Source organism: Pseudorca crassidens, chromosome 2 (genome assembly GCF_039906515.1).
Source record: "Pseudorca crassidens isolate mPseCra1 chromosome 2, mPseCra1.hap1, whole genome shotgun sequence".
In the NCBI taxonomy this organism is placed as follows: Eukaryota; Metazoa; Chordata; class Mammalia; order Artiodactyla; family Delphinidae; genus Pseudorca; species Pseudorca crassidens.
The window spans coordinates 20,311,215-20,327,990 of NC_090297.1; the positions used below are offsets into that span (position 1 = coordinate 20,311,215).

Genomic DNA, 16,776 nt, shown 5'->3' on the forward strand with positions numbered 1-16,776 from the left:
TCAGCGGCCATGGCTCACGGACCCAGCCGCTCCGCGGCATGTGGGATCCTCCCGGACCGGGGCACGAACCCGTGTCCCCTGCATCGGCAGGCGGACTCTCAACCACTGCGCCACCAGGGAAGCCCTGACTTATATTTTTAAAGGATTGATCGAGCTGTTATGCTGAGAGTAGACTATTAGGGATGAGGTTAGAAGAAGGGAGACTTAGAGACTATTGCAGTAATCCAGGCAAGAGATGGTGATGGCTTGGACCAGGGTGGTAGGAGTGGAGGAGGATAGAAGTGATTAAGTCTGGATGTCTTCTGGAGATGGAGCCAACAGATGCTGCTGATGGATGAGACGTGGAACGTGAGAGAGATGTGTCCAAGATTACTCCAATTGGAAGGATGCTGAGATAGAGAGGGATCAACTGAGATGAGGAAGGCAGGAGTGGGAGAGATTTGGGGGAACAGGAGATAGATCAGTCGTTGAGCTTTGGACACGTTGATTCTTGGGTTCCCAGCGATTAGCATCAATTCAAAGCTAATGTCTAGTATTTCCTAAAAGGTCTGAATTTCCCCTTCCCCCTTCCTTGGAGGAAGATTTACAGCATATGCTTGTGGCATTGCTACAAGGTCCTCCCTGAAGGGACCTGGCCTCCTATTCAATCAGGACTTCAGGTCTGTGAACTGGCTTCGATGTGGAAAGGTTGAGATGAAAGGTTGAGATGCTCCCTTGTGACAACAATTTAAGTTAGCCTTCTGCCCATAAGACATGGAGGTTTTTCTGTTACATAGCTCAATCATATTTAGTAAGTTGCTCATCTATTTCATTCCTAGAGACACTGATCAAAGATCCCTGCAAGCCAAGGGAATTTCCTGGCGGTCCAGTGGTTAGGGCTCCATGCTTCTACTGCTGGGGACCCGGGTTCGATCCCTGGTCGGAGAACAAAGATCCTGCAAGCTCTGCGGTGCTGCCAAAAAAAAAAAAAAAAAAAATTCCCTGCAAGCTGACACACCCTGATTCTTACTTCATCCTGCCTCATGTTACAGTAAAAGCCCCCGCCTTGCCTCAGGCAGTTCAGCCACTGGCCTCTTCTCCTCTAGGACCCCATCATCCCCAGTGAAGTCAGGGAGCCCATCTCAACAGTGCCTCCTTCAATATCCAAACTACAGAGGACACCCACCGTAAAATTTTTCAAGGATACTGATGCTGCTGTCACTAATGCTTATCTCAACACCTAGGTGAAGAATTATTCTCTGAGCCCTCTTGGGAATGTACTTGTTGGGAATAGGGAGTATATGCAATTTCATGTGCTAAATCTTCTCCAACATTCCTATCTTTTTAGACGACAGATACATTCACCAGGAGAATGCTGGCATCTCCACCTCACAGAACACAGGTCACGTTGAGTACTAGGTTCAGTCAATCGAACAAGCCAACTATGAGAGCTACTTTCAGGTGCAAAAGATAACATATTAAATCTAGAATCTCTAGTAAGGGCGCTCATAACAATAAAATCAGTCTGATCCAGTGTTGTAGTCTTTCCTCCTTGACTCCACCCCAGCTCTACTCAATTAGATTCTCCAAGGATGGAGGCCTGGCATCTGTCTTGTTAACAAGCATCCCAGGGAATTCCCTGATGGTCCAATGGTTAGGACTCAGAGCTTTCACTGCCAGGGAACTAAGGTTCCGCAAGTCGCCCAGCACAGCCAGAAAAAAACCATCCCAGGTAAACTTCATGTAGCCAACTGGAATCCACCCAAGGACCAGCTTTGGGGAACCACTGGTCTGATCCACTTTCCTCCTCTTAACAGATCAGAATCTGAGGGTGGAGAGAGAAAGTGACGTGCTCCAGACCAAAAGTGAGTTCATGTCCAAGTCAGGACCATAACTTTGGTCTCTTGACTCCTTATGGGAACTTCTGCTGCTCTTCCAGGCCAGCTTTACCACAAACCTGGAAATATCTGGTCAGCATACCTGAGAAATTCGTGTGGAGATGGGTTGGACTGGTGGGCAAACCAAGGCTGCGCATGTTCAATGCTACAGGCACTGGGATGAAGGTGACCTAGTTTGGGAGAGAATGATGTGTTTCCTTCTGGTTGATCTTGGTTGTAAGGGACTATAAAATCAACCCAACAGGGTTAAGCCAAAAAGAAACGTACTGGCTCACCCGGTGTCAAGACCACGTGTAGGTTTGCTTCACACGTGATGAGATACGGAGGCTCCGCTCATCCAGGTTGGTTTTCACTGTCTGTTCTCTGCTGACTCTGTCCTCGGGCAGGCTGTCCTCTCAGGGCTCTGTCTTCCCAGTTTCTTGCATAGCAGAGAACAGAGGGAAGCTTTGTCTCAGTCGTTGCAGCAAAAGTCTCATCGGCTGTAATCAAGTTACATGTCCAGCTTTAAATGACGTACTGTAGCCAGAGAAATGTGATAGGCTTTTTGACCCACACTTAGGTCAAGTGCCCCACTGAGTCATGTTACCCCACTCTGGGAGCACAGGGACTGAGAGTGGGAGAAAAGTGGCCAAGATCAGGGTAAGAATGCCAGGAGAAAGATGAGTCATTGCTGAAAGGTCAAAACTGCAGATGTTCCCAGTCCTAGGAACGATGGGGAACCTGACAACGGCCCTGGAGAAGGTGGCGGTTATAATCCGGTGGTGATGTTAAGGTGTTGGTTATAATGCAATGGTGGTGTGAGAGACGGTGGTTATAATGCCCACCTCTTGGGGTGTCCGCCTAGTCCTCAACCTCCACTTTCTCTGGGAATTGCCCTCTTCACGTATAAAAGGGTAGGTCCTCACCTTCGGGTATGTTCAGTGTGACACAACACCTCCGTGGCCATAGCTCAGTGCTACGTTTACAAGTGACCAGAGAGGCTCCCACCCATAAAGGGCCCTTGATATAAAAATTACCCCAAAAGTCATTTATTAAGGACCACATGGGCATCTGCCACTCAGGACACAGTGCTCAGCGCTGCACAGTGTAAACTCAAACCCTCAGCATCTACTCAGCCCTAACACCATTCAGCCCCAGGGAAACAGACGTTTCTCCACACCTCTTGCCTCGTCCTCCAAACAAAAGACGATTGCATCGCTCTGCCGGAAGGTTTCCACTGCTGCTGAAATTGCAGCCAGCCACTGTTTGGAGTGTGGGGGAGACTGGGGAAAGCCCTTAGGTAAGAGAAAATGCAGATTAATTAACTGGTCAAATCTTTCCTCTCAGGGAGCATGAATGTGTAGATTCCTTCATAAGGAAGTAGTGTTTCCCAGAAAATGCTAGCATCCATTTTCTTGCTTCACTTCGTGTTCCAGTGGGTAGTGTGGTATTTGCCATAGTAGCGTATGATGGCTGAGGAACGTTCTGCAGCATTAAACAATGCATTTTACACTTAAATTTGTAAATGAAGGTGAAGCATAATATGGAAGATATATTCTTGCCGATTCTCTACTGTTATGAATCTAGACATTGCTTAATGAGATGGTAAAAGTCGTGATGTAAGATATAGGGATTTATATGATGTCATTAAGATACATTGTAATATGTTCTGTGCTGATGATAATTTATCATATACACACCATTTAAATATTTGAACATGTTATGTAACACTTATAATTCATCTCTAAATTTAAGTATTAAGTATTGAAAATTTATTTTCAATTCTAACTGCTACTACCTCAGCAGAACAAAGTTTCCTCAAATTGAAATTTTAAAAACCTGAAAAAAAAATAACCAGACTAAGGAAAGGTGGTCTAATTAGACATTACTATCAGCAGAATACAAATTATGTGAAAATTTAATTATAGCAACACAATTGGTAATTTTGCTGAAATCAAAGCAAGAAAACTAGGTTTTATGGAATGAAGATATAATAATTTATTAATTATTCACATCTTTGTTTTTTCACTCATCTAACATTGCTGACCCTCATCTAACAAAACACCCCTGTATGCTCAATGATAATTAAATTCAATCATCTTTGGTACTTTGATGACTTTCTCTGTATAAAAAAATCAAAACATATTTTTCAGTGTGTCATTACGAAAGTGTATTTGTCAAGGTAGGAGGATAGATTTCTTGCCATTGCTTTCTATGAGAAGCCCCTGATTCCCTTCCACGTGTTCCTCTACTTTCCTTAGTGTAGACTGGATGCTTTTTGTTCCTTGTGCTCTATCTAAAGGCCACTTGGTGAAGACAGTGGTGGAAGGTGGAATGCTGGAGATGTTGATAAAGATGGGATGATGCAAGTGTAGGTGATAAGGCCTGGAGCACAATGCAGTTGGGGCTGACCTCCTTCCAATCCTTGCTTGGGTCCAGAAGACTTGAAGTCCTGCCCAGCCAACAGATAAGCAAGGCAGGAGGGCCAGCGGGCAGGGAGAGCAGACTTGCTTGAGCCCCGCCTGAGGGGTAGAATCGAGGCAGGCTGTGCTGCTCAGTGGGTAAGAGCCGGCTCTGGAGTCCCAGCTCTACCATCTGCAAGCTGTGTGACCCTAGGTGAGTTACTTTGCCTCTCTCTGCCTCTGTTTACTCACCACGTCACATGGGGTTTTGTGAGGAGTAAGAGAGGTACTGAGAGTCAAGCACTAGCAGAGCGCCTAGCACAGAGTAAACCCTCAGTAAACGCAGTTGGTTTTGTTCTAACTCTAGGTTGTAAGCTCCTGAGAGCAGAAATCCTATCTGTTTTATTTCCGTTGTTCGTTAGCATCTTGTAGGTGTTCCGGGGGAAAAATGTTTAATGACACCCTCCTCCCCTCTTCGGCCGCCCCCGCGGCGAGTAGCCGGCAGCAGGCGGCGCCGGCTCTGCCCAGAAGCCACACCCCTCGGAGGGAGAGGGCGCGGGAGCCAGGCTATTGTTGTGGTCGAGATTCCTTCCGAAACGGAAAGCCCGGAATTAGGGGATAGCGGCTCTAATCTGTGCGGGGCTCACCCACGGCCGGCGGAGGGGGGCTCCTCCTGTGGTGCCGGGCGTTACAGACCCCAGCCTGAGCCCCTCCCTCTCTCTGAACTCTCCACCTCCCACCGAACCCCCGTCCCCTGCCCTGAGGCCCCACCTCTCCTCTAAGCCCCCTTCTCTCACTGAGCCTGCCTTTCCTCGGTGTCCCCATCGCCTCCCTGCACCCATCTCCTCACAGAAACCCCTCTCTTCCCTGCACCCCCTCTTCTCTCTAAGCCCTCTTGAGCACCGGCCCCCCTTCCCTCTCAGCAGCCGCCTTCCCTAGCCTCTTGCCCTCACTGAGACCCGGGCTCCTGCCGTCCCCTTAGCCTATTGCTCTCACCATCCCTCCCTCAACGACACGGCGCCCCCCCCCCCGACCCTGCCCTCTACAGCCTCCCCTCCCTCCCATCCCACCCCCATCAGAAATCCCCTCCAGACCCAGATCTGATGCCCCCTCCTCTTTGAAAGCTTCCCACCCCAGCCCGGGCAGAACAGATGCCCCCCATGTGCCCTGCTTTGTTCAGCTTTGTAACAGCAGCGCTGCTCACACTTGAGCTGTGATCAGTCCTTCACACTTCTGTTCCCCCCACCCCTGCAGCAGGGTGAGCTCCCTGAGAGCAAAAGCCAGGTCTGGCCCATCTGCTTGCACAGGGCAGTGTTCAAAACGACTTGGTGATGTGGCTGAGAGTGAGACTGTGGGATTAGAAAAAAAGACTTAGGCCGTCAGTGTCGGGGAAGGCGCTGGAGGGCGGGACCTGAGAAGCCAAGACTCCTGAAATTTACAAGCACCTGACGCACCAGGTGCTTTCTCAGGCACCACTTCTTTGTGCCACACAAAAGCTGGTCTTGCTCTCATTTTACACAGAAGGAAACTCAGAGAGGTTAAGTTCTTGCCTGAGGCCACAGAGCCAGTGACTGACTGACCAGGATTAGAATCAGAGGCACCGAGGTGTGGTTGCCTGTGGTGAGAGGGCAGTAGCTGGCTGGTGAGGGAAGTGACACATTTCTCCTCTGCGACAGTGTGGATCTGGGGCCTGAGGCTGGAGCTGAAGGGTCTCCCGACCTGTCCTCATCACTCCTGACACTGACCAGAGATGTGTCCCCATCCTCCCACCACCCTCTCCTGGAAGGAGCCAGTTCTGACTCAGCCATTCCCATCTACCCTCATCCTCAAGGTGATCCGGGAATGAGCTCGGAAATAGGAAGGAAACATCCCTCGGATTTGGCCTCCCCCCTCAACAAAGGTCCTGGCTCTAGGGCCAGAAGGAGTCACTTTAAGGCTCTCCCTGGGGACCCATGACCAGAAAGACAGATGATCCGATTCAAGTCAAGTGTGACCAAGCGACAGGCAGGGCAGGCAGCTGGATCTCTCATGATCTCCTCCACCTCCCACCTCTTTCAGGGCTGACTCCTTCAGGGCTCTCTCAGCCGAGAGCCAGTCCATTCAAACCTCGCCCCCACGACTCTGCTCTCCAGGACGGTAGTATGTGTCTATTGACATCCTGGGATAGGGTACCGTCACCCCTCAGACTGGGAGCTCCTGAAAGCAGGGCTCTTTGACCAGTCCCCACCCCCAGACTCCTGAGGGCAGGGCTGTGTCTGGCCCTTCTGACTGGGGACTCCCAGGGCTGGGGCTGTGTCTCCCTACTCTGAGCACTCCTGAGGGGAGGTGGGCTCACCTTTAGTCACCCTCATCGGACTGGGGGCTACCCCAGGGCAGCACCTGCGTTGCACTCTGAATCCCCCTCTTTCTGTAGCCCAGTATCTGTCTGGAGCTGAGAAGGAGGCCCCGGCCTGCCCTGCCACCCAACCCGGATGCTCCTTTAAGACCAAAGGGATGGGGGTTGTATAAGAGTCAGACACAACAGCCCCATCCTCCCCCTCCTTCACAGGCCAGGTTTCCTGCCATTGACAGCATCCCAGCTGGGCCCTGCCCGGCCTCATGCTTAACCCCTTCATGACCAGATCTCAGGGCTACTGGCCTGCACCTGCAACCTTCATCTATAAAATTAGGAAAATAATTGGGTTGTTTTGAGGATTAAATGGGTTAATCATTGTGTGAAGTACTCAGAACAGTGCCCTAGGATATATTAGTCTCTCAATAAAAATTAATTGTTCTTCCTAACTGTGTGAGCTTGGGTGAGTCATTTCACGTATCTGAGCCTCAGTCTCTTTAGCAGTCAAATGGAGAAAATAACAAACCTACTTCCGAAACATAGTCCTGGGGATGAATTGTGATCATGTATACGGGAGCATTTTATAGAGTGCTGTAACAACACAATATGGAACTATCTATCATGAACAACAAAAAAATACTCCCTCTAACTAGGTAATAAAAATCTCTTACCAGGAGATGGGCCTTCTGGTTTTCAGACTTATTACCTTACTTGACAGGCAGAGGGTGCATTGGAAAGAGTGGATTGGGGGTTGGAATTAAGTACCCCCCTTTAATCCTGTTTCCTTACCCATAAAGTGGGGTGGTCACTCCTGCTGGGTCCTCTGTTTAGGGTCCTTGGGAGGGACAAAGGAGATCAGAGAGCACAGGTGTGAATGTGCTTTGCAAACATTAAAAAGTGCTAGAAGGGAGGGAAAGGGATTTGTGAAAAGTGGCCATGGGGTGGTGGTGCAAGAACCGCTTGGCAAGGACATTGGTCTTTGAGCTCTGGGTACTGCAGAGTTTACCCACTGGGGAGAGAAGAGGGGCTCTCTTGGAACCAGCGTTGTGGAGCCAGGGCTCCCCCTGAAGACATGAGGTGTCAAATAAGAAGCTGTGCTAGCTCTAGAATTTCCCAATGGGGGCAGAGAAGGAAGGGGGTCCTTTACCCAGGCTTGGCCCCAGAATCATCCCTTCATCACCCTCTTCCCAGACAATCCCATTTGCCATCAGAGGACCTTGAGCAGAGGCAGCTCCAATGGGCTCCCTTGTGACCTTCATGACAAGACTTGCTGGGAGGGGCTCACCCGGCACATCTGCAGCACCACTGCCCCCCGCCTTTAGGTTGCAGATTCCTGGCCTCACCCCTTGGGAGAGCAAGCTTGACACCATCCACACACCTGGACCGGGACAGGTCTAAACCTGCTACAGAGGGAAAAAGCTGGTTAACTAGAACCCTGCGCCTTCTCATCTGAATGAGGATGACCTGCCAAGGCCCAGCAGAGGGGGCTGACCCCACGTGAATCGCATGTCCCCACCCCAGGCTCTGGAGGAAGCTTGGGAATCAGGAGACCTTGTTTGGGGTGCTGGCTGTGCCCCAAGCTCACTGTGCCTCTGTGAAAATCACTTAACCTGTCAGGGACCGTATGACCATCTATAAAGTAAAGGAGCTGGACGTGGTCCAAAGGTCCTCTCCAGCACTGAGACTGTGACCAGGAAGGAGTTAACAGAGGCCAGGCTCCAGGTCAGGAAGGCAAGGGTTAACCTGGGGGGGTGGAGGCTCTCTTGGCTTTTCCTGTGTAGAGTGAGGTTTGGCTGCCACCAAAGTTACTTCCAGTCCCTGCTGTCCCTCCTGCCTTCAGTCTGGACCTGCCTGGGGACCCTGGCATTCAGCCTCACCATGCAGAGGTGAGTGCATCCTGAGCCCAGGGCTGGGGTGGGAGGGCACCCAGGGACCCAAGGGCAAGGAGGCTGGCACCAAGCCAGGGAGCACAGTCCCCTAGCCTGCATCTGCGTCCAAAGCCAAATGCTTGGGCAAAGTTCGGACCACTAACCCCAGTACCGGGAGAGGGTGGGCAAAGGGATGGCGGGCGCAAAGATGTCTGCCAGGCTTCTAGGGTGGAATGTCTGTGGTTGGGCACCAAGGCAGCCCAGAAGGCAGGGAAGAGGCAGTGGACAGCAAACTATTTTGGTCCCTGTGTTTAGGAACTTTTTATAGCCGCCTGCTCAGGGCTCGGAAGAGAAGGAGGGGACAGGAGGGTACCCTTGAGGTCAGACAAGCACAGTGCCCTCCTGGGACCTTGGAATCTGACCTATTGCCAAGTTTAGTCCTTGGGAGGCAGGAAGGAGGGCACTGCCAGGCTTTCCTTGTTGCCTGGTTTCCCAGTCACCAACTACCTATGGACTGACTTGCTAGACCCTAGATGGGTGTGTGTGTGTGTGTGTGTGTGTGTGTGTGTGTGTGTGTGTACACACAGGCTGCCCTGGGGTGGGTAGGGTTGGCAGTCTCTGCCCCAAGGCCCCTTCCCCCATCCCTGGCAAGTTCTGTTCCTTTGTTGCCTGCAGACCCGAGGTCTCCTCAGCCCCCAGAACTGATGTGTCCCTCTCAGCTGAATGGAGGATGGGGGGAGCAGGGAAATAGGGATGGGGTAGAGTGTACTGAGCCGTGTGGGTGGCCCATTCTGTTACTGCCAGGGGAACTGTCAGCTCTTGATTTACAACCCCTCCGGCCCCCCTTCCCCAGCAGAAGGGAGCTGGATGAGAAGGGTCACGGGGTTTTAGGACGAGGGACCCTGAGGGCAGATTTCTGGGAGCGCAGGTTATTGGGAAGAATTAGTGGAAGGAAATTTTTAGTGAGATAAGGGGCCAATCTCTAGCAGAAAGTGCTTGGTTTTACAGCAGCAGGAATAGAAGCAAAACATAGAGGAAAGTTTTGATAGGCAAGTGAGATACTCATTTGGAACTAGTTCTGGACTGTAAAGCAAAGAGATCTGGGTTCCAGTCCTGGGCCCAAACTCTCAGTAAGGCCTGAACAAGCCTCCTCCTCCCTGGGCCAGTTTTCTCTTCTATGAAATGGAAATGCAGAGGTAAACAAGGTATACAGTTGGGCATTGTGGAATTCCCTTCGCAGGGGCACAGAGCAGGTGGCAGGTAGCTGGCTGAAGTGACCTGGTGACCACCTCCCTCTTTCCCTGATGGCCCTGCTGGGCCTGGGTAGGGCAGTTGGCTGCAATTACTGGAGGCTCCTACCCTGTGGTTATATCCCTGACCTCTGTGTTTGGGGGCGGGATGGGTGGGTCCTGCTGGAGCCAGCATGTGGCTGGGAAGCCTCCTTGTCTTGGACTCAGAGTTGCTAGGTTGGGAAGAGGTATTTTTTCCGGTTGAGGCTACTGTCGGGAATTGGGCAGGGACCAGCCCCATTTCCTTTTCCAAGTGTCCTGCTTGCCGATGCCTGCTTGGCATGGCCCTGTGGCCAGAATGGGGCACCCTCAAAGGGGCATATGCTTCTGGGTGGCCAGGGAGCCCCTGCCCATTGTCTCTGAGGGATAGGCGTGGGAGGGATACCTGAGCCTCTGCCCCCTGGGCATGGCACCTGGCTGACTTGGATGGGGGAGGGGTGGCTGGCTGAGCCTATTCCCAGGAATGCCTGCAGGAGAGGGGCAGGGACATTTCCTACTCTCCCCCTGACCATTCCTCTTTCTCCACAGGTCCCAGGAGGCCCCAGCCAATTGCTCTCAGCTCCTCAACTATCTGCCTACCTCCAGTGGCTTATGGGGCACTGTCCTGCCCAGTTCTGCTAAGATGCTCCTGGCCTCTCCCTCCACCCCATCCAGGGGACGGACCCCCAGCGCTGTGGAGAGGCTGGAGGCCGACAAAGCCAAGTATGTCAAGACGCACCAAGTGATAGCGCGACGCCAGGAGCCAGCTCTGCGTGGGGGTCCCGGGCCGCTCACCCCGCACCCCTGCAACGAGCTGGGGCCCCCTCCATCGCCCAGGACGCCCAGACCTGCCCGCCGGGGCAGTGGCAGGCGGCTGCCAAGGCCTGATTCCCTCATATTCTACCGCCAGAAGCGCGAATGCAAGGCTTCAGTGAACAAAGAGAACGCCAAGGGCCAGGGGCTCGTGCGTCGCCTCTTCCTGGGCGCCCCCCGAGACGTCGCTTCAAGCAGCCCAGGCTCAACGGAGCGACCCGCGGCTCCTGGGGGTTGGGCCGCGCCCCAAGATGCCCCAGACGCAGCGGGAAAGCGGGCATTGTGCCCCACGTGCTCGCTGCCCCTGTCGGAGAAGGAGCGCTTCTTCAACTACTGCGGTCTGGAGCGCGCGCTGGTGGAGGTGCTGGGCGCCGAGCGCTTCTCTCCGCAGAGCTGGGGCGCCGACGCCAGCCCCCAGCCCGGAACGTCGCCGCCGCCCGGCTCTGGGGACGCCAGCGACTGGACGTCCAGCGACGGCGGCGCAGAACGCCGGGACCGTGCGGAGTGCGGTGGCTCGGAAGCGGCGGGCTCGGCGCGGGACGGGCGCCCCCAGGTGTCGGTGGTGGAGCGCAACGCGCGCGTCATCCAGTGGCTGTACGGCTGCCAGCGCGCCCGCGGCCCGCCGCGCGAGTCCGAGGTGTGACAGCCGCCGTTCGTGAGCAGGCTCTGGTGGAGTCCGGGGTCCGGGGAAGGGCAAGGGGTGAGCGCGGGGCTGGACCCAGGCACGGGCGGGGACACCCTGCCTCTCACGCGCCGGGTGCTTTTGGGCAAACCCTTCCCTTTGGATCTCGGTTTCCCCTCGTGAACCTTGGGAGGATGGGACAAAAAGATCCCGAAGGCCCTTCCCAGCGCAGGCGGCGGACGGGGAGGGGGCGGCCTCGTGGCCCCTGTGGAGGCCGGGAGGCTAGTGAAGACTGGGCGAGTGAAGACTCGGGTGGGAGATCAGAGAACCTGCTGAATAAAGTCAAAAAGTTATTTAAAGGAGTCGAGAGGCTGGATTACAGAGCAGACGCGCGAGGGTTTTGGAGTGTGGGTTCCAGGCAGACTGTGCCTCTCGGGACCGCAGACACACCCCTCGGTGATCAAAGTATATTTGAAATGGTCACAAAGCGCTTGGCAAAGTTCCTGGCATATAGGAAGTGCTCAATAAACGAAGCCGCTATGACCACCACCGAATTAGTACTAACACTATTATGATCGTCTCCGCCACCGACCCCCTCCAGGAGGGTCCAAATTAGAGCTGGGAGCCAGGAATCGCGCGTTTGGGGAGTTTTGGGGAGGGGTCTGCTCCAGAAATCTGGGGTTCACCAGCCCCTGAAGGCTCCCATTCCTGGAGCTTTGCTACCCATTTTGGTTACTAGATATGAAGGGCTGAGATGTGGAGGATCCAGAATCGAGGACAATAAAGGACTCTTCAAACCAGGCCTTTGCAACCCGCAGCCTCACATCTTGTCACCGTCTTCCTTTCCCTCAAAGACAAACAAGGTCACCTGTTTCCTCACACGTTCACACCTGTAAGTCTTTGTTCACGGCCTTCTCCCTTTGCCTGGGTTACCTTCCCCTTTCTCTCCACTCATCCTTCTAAGATTACATATACGCATTCTCTCTCAGGAACTCCTGAATTTCCCAGCCGGGGTCATCTCCTCTGAGCTCCCAACTACAGCCTTATTTTTGTGCCTCAACTTATCACCTTGTGTGGGACCCGCTGGTAGTCTGGGTTCTCTTGTTAGTCACTGACCTTCCCCTAGTACAGGGACAGCCCACGTAGCAAGGCCACAAGAAACGTTTGTCGAATTAAAAGGGGCTGGACAGGGCGGCGGGACTTGTCCTTTAGGGTTCCCCAGATTCCTGGAAAGTTGTACCCTAAATCGAACACAATCTACCCTGATACCTAAGAGGTCTCTGGTCATTTTATCCTTGTATGTTTGTGGGGGGAGAAGGCGAGGACCAGTCCAGCTGGACCCTGCCCTGAGGTTGCCTACCCAAAAGCAGCCTTCCCCGCCGTATGGAAAAAAGCACGCGGTCACACGGAGTGTCGGGCCAGGGTTTTTTTTTATCGTGGGAGGGGAGGAGCGGTCGCCCAGTTAGGCCGGCAGACTAGTCGCCCTTGGGCGCAGCTTTCACCCTCATCTCGGCCAGTTTGTGGGTGAGAAAGCCCCACTTGAAGCCGGCTGCGGGATCGGCTTCCCGCGGCTCGGGGCGCTCGGCGGCCTCGTCCCCGGCTTCAGGGTCCCGATCCGGAGTGGGTTCCGCGCCGCTCAGCATGGACGCTGCCGCCGCCTCCTCCTCCTCCTCCTCCTGCTGCTGCTGCTGCTGCTGCTGCTGCTGCTGCTGCTGCTGCTGCTGCTGCTGCTGCTGCTGCTGCTGCTGCTGCTGCTGCTGCTGCTGCTGCCGCCACCTGCTGGCGAACACGTCCCAGAACCCGGTCCCGCGCGTCTCCGCCGCCTCCTGAGAGGAGGGCTGCGCCGCCAGCGGGCTGCAGGAGAGAGGCGGGGTCAGGGGCTGGCCGAGAGGCCCCGGAGAGGACAAAGGACAGGAGGCGGGGTCACGGGACCAGTAGTGGGGCCAGTGGGGCCCGGGTGAGGTCAAGGGCTGGAGGGGCCCGGGAGACAGGCGGCAGGGCCTGGAGGCAAGGGGGAGGCTCAGAGGCATTGGGAAAGGGGGCTGGGGTGGGACAGGGTCAGGGGATTAGGTGAGGGGTCTGGGAAGAGGGGACCGGGATCAGGATCCCTGGGGAGAGAGCTGGGGTCAGGGGTTTAGGGTAGAGGAGAGGGGCGAGGCCAGAGGAGGGGAGCCAGAGGCGCAGGGTCTGGGAAGGTGGAGGAGGAGGAGCCCTGAGAGAGGGGCGGGCGGAAGGATGCGAAGAGACTGTGGGACCCGAATGGGAACGTTAGATCCGGGGAGGGGGCGGGGTCAGACTCTGGGGGCGGTCGTTCCGGAACCCGAGGGCAGAGCCCTGGGGAAGGAGACGGGGCGGGGACAGGGTTCTGGCTCCGGGATGGAGGAAAAGAGGGTCCAGAAAAATGAGGGTCGCTGGGTAGAAGGATGGGTGGAGCGACCCCGAGGGAAGGAGAAAGGCCTAGATCAAAGGCTTACGGGAGAGGGGAACTAGGGAGGTAGCAAGTAGATGTGGGGGAAAGGGCAATCAAGGAGCAGTGATGAGGCTTGAGGTAGGGAGAGGGGGTGAGCGGGAGGGAGAAAAGGAACCCTGGGGCAGGAGAGATGGGTGGGTCAGGGGGAACCTAAGGAAGAAAGGAATAGGGGAATGCCAAAAGGGAAGTGTGACTGGGCTGGAGGAAAGGGCAGAGATGAAGTGTGTGCCAAAATAGAGCTAGGAGGAAGACAAGGCCCCGGGTCTGACCCTCTACGCCCCCAGCATCAAAGACCTGCTAAGACAGTGGTTCCTAAACTATTGTCCTCAAGTCTTCAGGGAGCTCGCTGAAAATATAGATACCAGACCTCAGCCAACACCGGCTGAATCAAAATCTTTGAGGGAGGATCTGGGAATTTGAGTTTGTCTCAAGTTCCCTGGGAGGATGAGGGTTTAGACCAATACTTGGGAACCACTGATCTGAACCACTCTCTGTTCCAAACACCTAAAACTTCTCTCCTGGGTTCCCTTCTTCTAGGGAGATGACCCCTCCCACATGGATGGGGAGAGAGAGCCCGTAATACCTTTTAGCATCTCAATCCCAACAGCTGGTAAATTCCTCCTGAGATCTAACCTAATCTCCCAGATATGCTGATTGGGCCTCTTTCCTGCTGAGAGAAACAGAAACAGCCAGGGGCTGGCCCTCCCCAGTCCTCCGTAGTCAGAAAGACAAACAAACCAGAGGAAAGGACATGGGAGAAGGGGATCCCCAGGCCCATCCCAGACCCCCTCAACACACACACGTACTGGTCAGCACAGGGCTCTGGTGGCAGCAGCTTGTCCTCGTCTTCTTTGTTAAACAGAGACGACATTGTCAGCCAGCCTCTCACCCCAACCCCCTGAACCTGGGAGAGAGGGGCTGGGAGTCAAGGAGGGCCCCCAGCACCACCTCCCAGGACTCCACAGCAGCTTCTGCCAGGCTCCCCAGGGTTGGGGTGGAAGAAGGGAGAACTCACCCGGCGGGCCAGCTGTGACATGGGATTGAAGGCCTCTTCAGCTGGTTCTGCTGCTTCAGACTCCACTAACGCTGGGTTCTCCTTCTGGGACACAAGACCCCTACCCAGCATGAGAGAGGCCCCAGAGGAATATGACTTCCCTCCCCCACTGCTAGCCTGGTACACATAGACCTGGCACCTCCAAACCCCATGGAACAAGACGCACACCTAGGCCCCTGACACCTTCCAAAAATACACGCAGCTGTACCTCTACGCAAATCTACCTGTCACACATTTCCTGTACAGTCAATCCCCACAGACACCTTTGAGCTCACATACTGCCCACCCACAGACACATGCAAAACATGTGGACAAGGGCTTGCACGCCAGTGTAGACACACACCTGTACAGGTGCGTGCCTCCGCATGGCTACAACTCTTCCCCTGTATGTACACAGATATATGTGCTGTGAGGCACCTACACAAGGACACTTACACAGTTATACCATTCACACCTGTGCACTTCCACAACTGAAGACAGCTGCACGGAGGCCCACTCACAGCACACAAAACCTCTCCACTCATCCAGACACCAAGACACAGATGTTCACACACGCCCAAACACACACGCCATACAAACATAGTACCTGCGAATGCCTGCATGCCTCTGTAGACTTCTGCCCCCCAAAAACACACCTGAAAACACCTGTAACCAGTTCACACCTGCACACACACCTTAAATGGGGGTTCCACATGGACGCCAATCCCAATACTGACCCACAGACACTTCTACACAGGGCCAGCCCTAGACACCAACCTGTGTAGACAGACACGTGTTCACACTGACATACACACACCCCAGCACTAGTTCCTGCCTCTGCCATGTCTGTTTGTGCAATTGCCATTTATCGCAGCCTCCAGAGGTAAGGCTGTTTTGGAGCCTTTTCAGTTTTTCTTTTTAAATGTCAGAATAAACATGGTCCAAGTATGGCTCTGTTCTGTTGCTGCTACAGTAACCCTCAGTGTACAAGTGCCACTTCCCCTACTTCCCGGGGGCTTGCTTCCTCTCAAGGTGAGTCATCCTGCTTTTGCTCAGCTCTGCCCATTAGAAAGTTGTGTCAAGCTGAGTGTATCTGTGTGGGTACTGTGCATTGGTCCTAAAAGGATCCCTTCCGTGTGGCAGCCCTTGAGATCTTTGGAGACAGTGGCCACTCTTCCAGTGCCCCCCAAGTCTTTTCTTCCTTGGTTTTCTGGAACGTCCTGACTTTCTCACACTGCACCGTGCCATTGGTCATCCATGAATTGACAGTTGCTTCTGTACAAATCTCTCTTTCTCTCTCTCTCATAGCCAGTCCCTTGCCCTTAGTATCTTTCACTCCTGCTGCCCCTCTGCCCATGCCCCACCCAGCAAGCAGGATACTACCCACCTCCTCTGCCGGGTCCTCCTCAGATTCCCCACTCAGGGTCTGTAGCACTTTGGACTTGTAGGTTTTCCAGAAGGTTTGGTTCATGGCTGCAGGGGAAATGGGCCTGGCACCCAGGCACGGGAAGCACCCAGTGTGTCTGGCTCCAGGAACTTGGTGAGGCTGAGAGCCTGTCCCAGGGATCAGGTGACCTCATTAAAGATGCACCAGCCTCCCCAGATGGCACAGTGCCCAGCAGGTGAACCCGATCCAAAGGAGTCTGTGGTGAGAGCCAGCTTCTGCCACTTCAGCCCCTCGTCTTGACCCATATTCGCCAAGAATAATGAAGACTCCCTCCACAGAAGCCTCCTTCCTGGGCCTAGGAGTTCTTGAATTTGATCATTTGGAATGGCTCCAGAAATATTCTCTTCCATTCACGAATTCCATTTACAAAGTCCTTGTGCTCAGGACCCACAGTGGTTCCCCCTGTGACTGTAGCCATACCAGCTGTGCCCTCAACAGGGCTCTGCCCTATGTCTGCACTCAGCCTCTGTGAACTGGAGTGGGAAGGTCCCAAGGCTCCCAGTCGGTGCCCTGGGCTTACATTTCACCGCTTTGTCTGGGCTGGAAACTGATTCCTCTCCCCAGGGATGCACGTGCTGGTCTCCCTGTTTCCTGGCAACAGGTTCCAAAGAACCGGAGCCCCTGAATTATTGCTGAGTTCCTCTGGTCAGCCTGGAAGGCACCAG

The 16,776-nt window shown here is 54.1% G+C and overlaps 2 protein-coding genes across 2 annotated transcripts; one reads left to right on the forward strand and one right to left on the reverse strand.

The window, feature by feature from the left end:
* The first annotated feature begins 8,371 nt into the window (after positions 1–8,371).
* Positions 8,372–11,310, forward strand: FAM110D (family with sequence similarity 110 member D). The gene is made up of 2 exons (XM_067724912.1): positions 8,372–8,476; positions 10,276–11,310. The coding sequence occupies exons 1-2, from the start codon at positions 8,469–8,471 to the stop codon at positions 11,180–11,182; spliced, it is 915 nt and encodes a 304-aa protein (XP_067581013.1). The 5' UTR covers positions 8,372–8,468; the 3' UTR covers positions 11,183–11,310.
* A 1,268-nt stretch (positions 11,311–12,578) lies between these two features.
* Positions 12,579–16,182, reverse strand: C2H1orf232 (chromosome 2 C1orf232 homolog). The gene is made up of 4 exons (XM_067724913.1): positions 16,052–16,182; positions 14,647–14,730; positions 14,438–14,535; positions 12,579–13,015 (listed from the first exon to the last, which is right to left on the reverse strand). Exons 1-4 carry the CDS (start codon positions 16,133–16,135, stop codon positions 12,637–12,639), a joined length of 645 nt encoding a protein of 214 aa, XP_067581014.1. The 5' UTR covers positions 16,136–16,182; the 3' UTR covers positions 12,579–12,636.
* Positions 16,183–16,776: the final 594 nt, after the last annotated feature.

Excerpts from the sequence above, each read along its gene's own strand:
- C2H1orf232 (XM_067724913.1), bottom strand. The coding sequence starts at position 16,135 with ATGAACCAAACCTTCTGGAAAACCTACAAGTCCAAAGTGCTACAGACC. Across the intron at positions 14,731-16,051 it reads AGGAGGACCCGGCAGAGGAG|AAGGAGAACCCAGCGTTAGT; the intron begins GTGGGTAGTATC and ends CTTGTGTCCCAG. Across the intron at positions 13,016-14,437 it reads CCAGAGCCCTGTGCTGACCA|CCCGCTGGCGGCGCAGCCCT; the intron begins GTACGTGTGTGT and ends TCTCTCCTGCAG.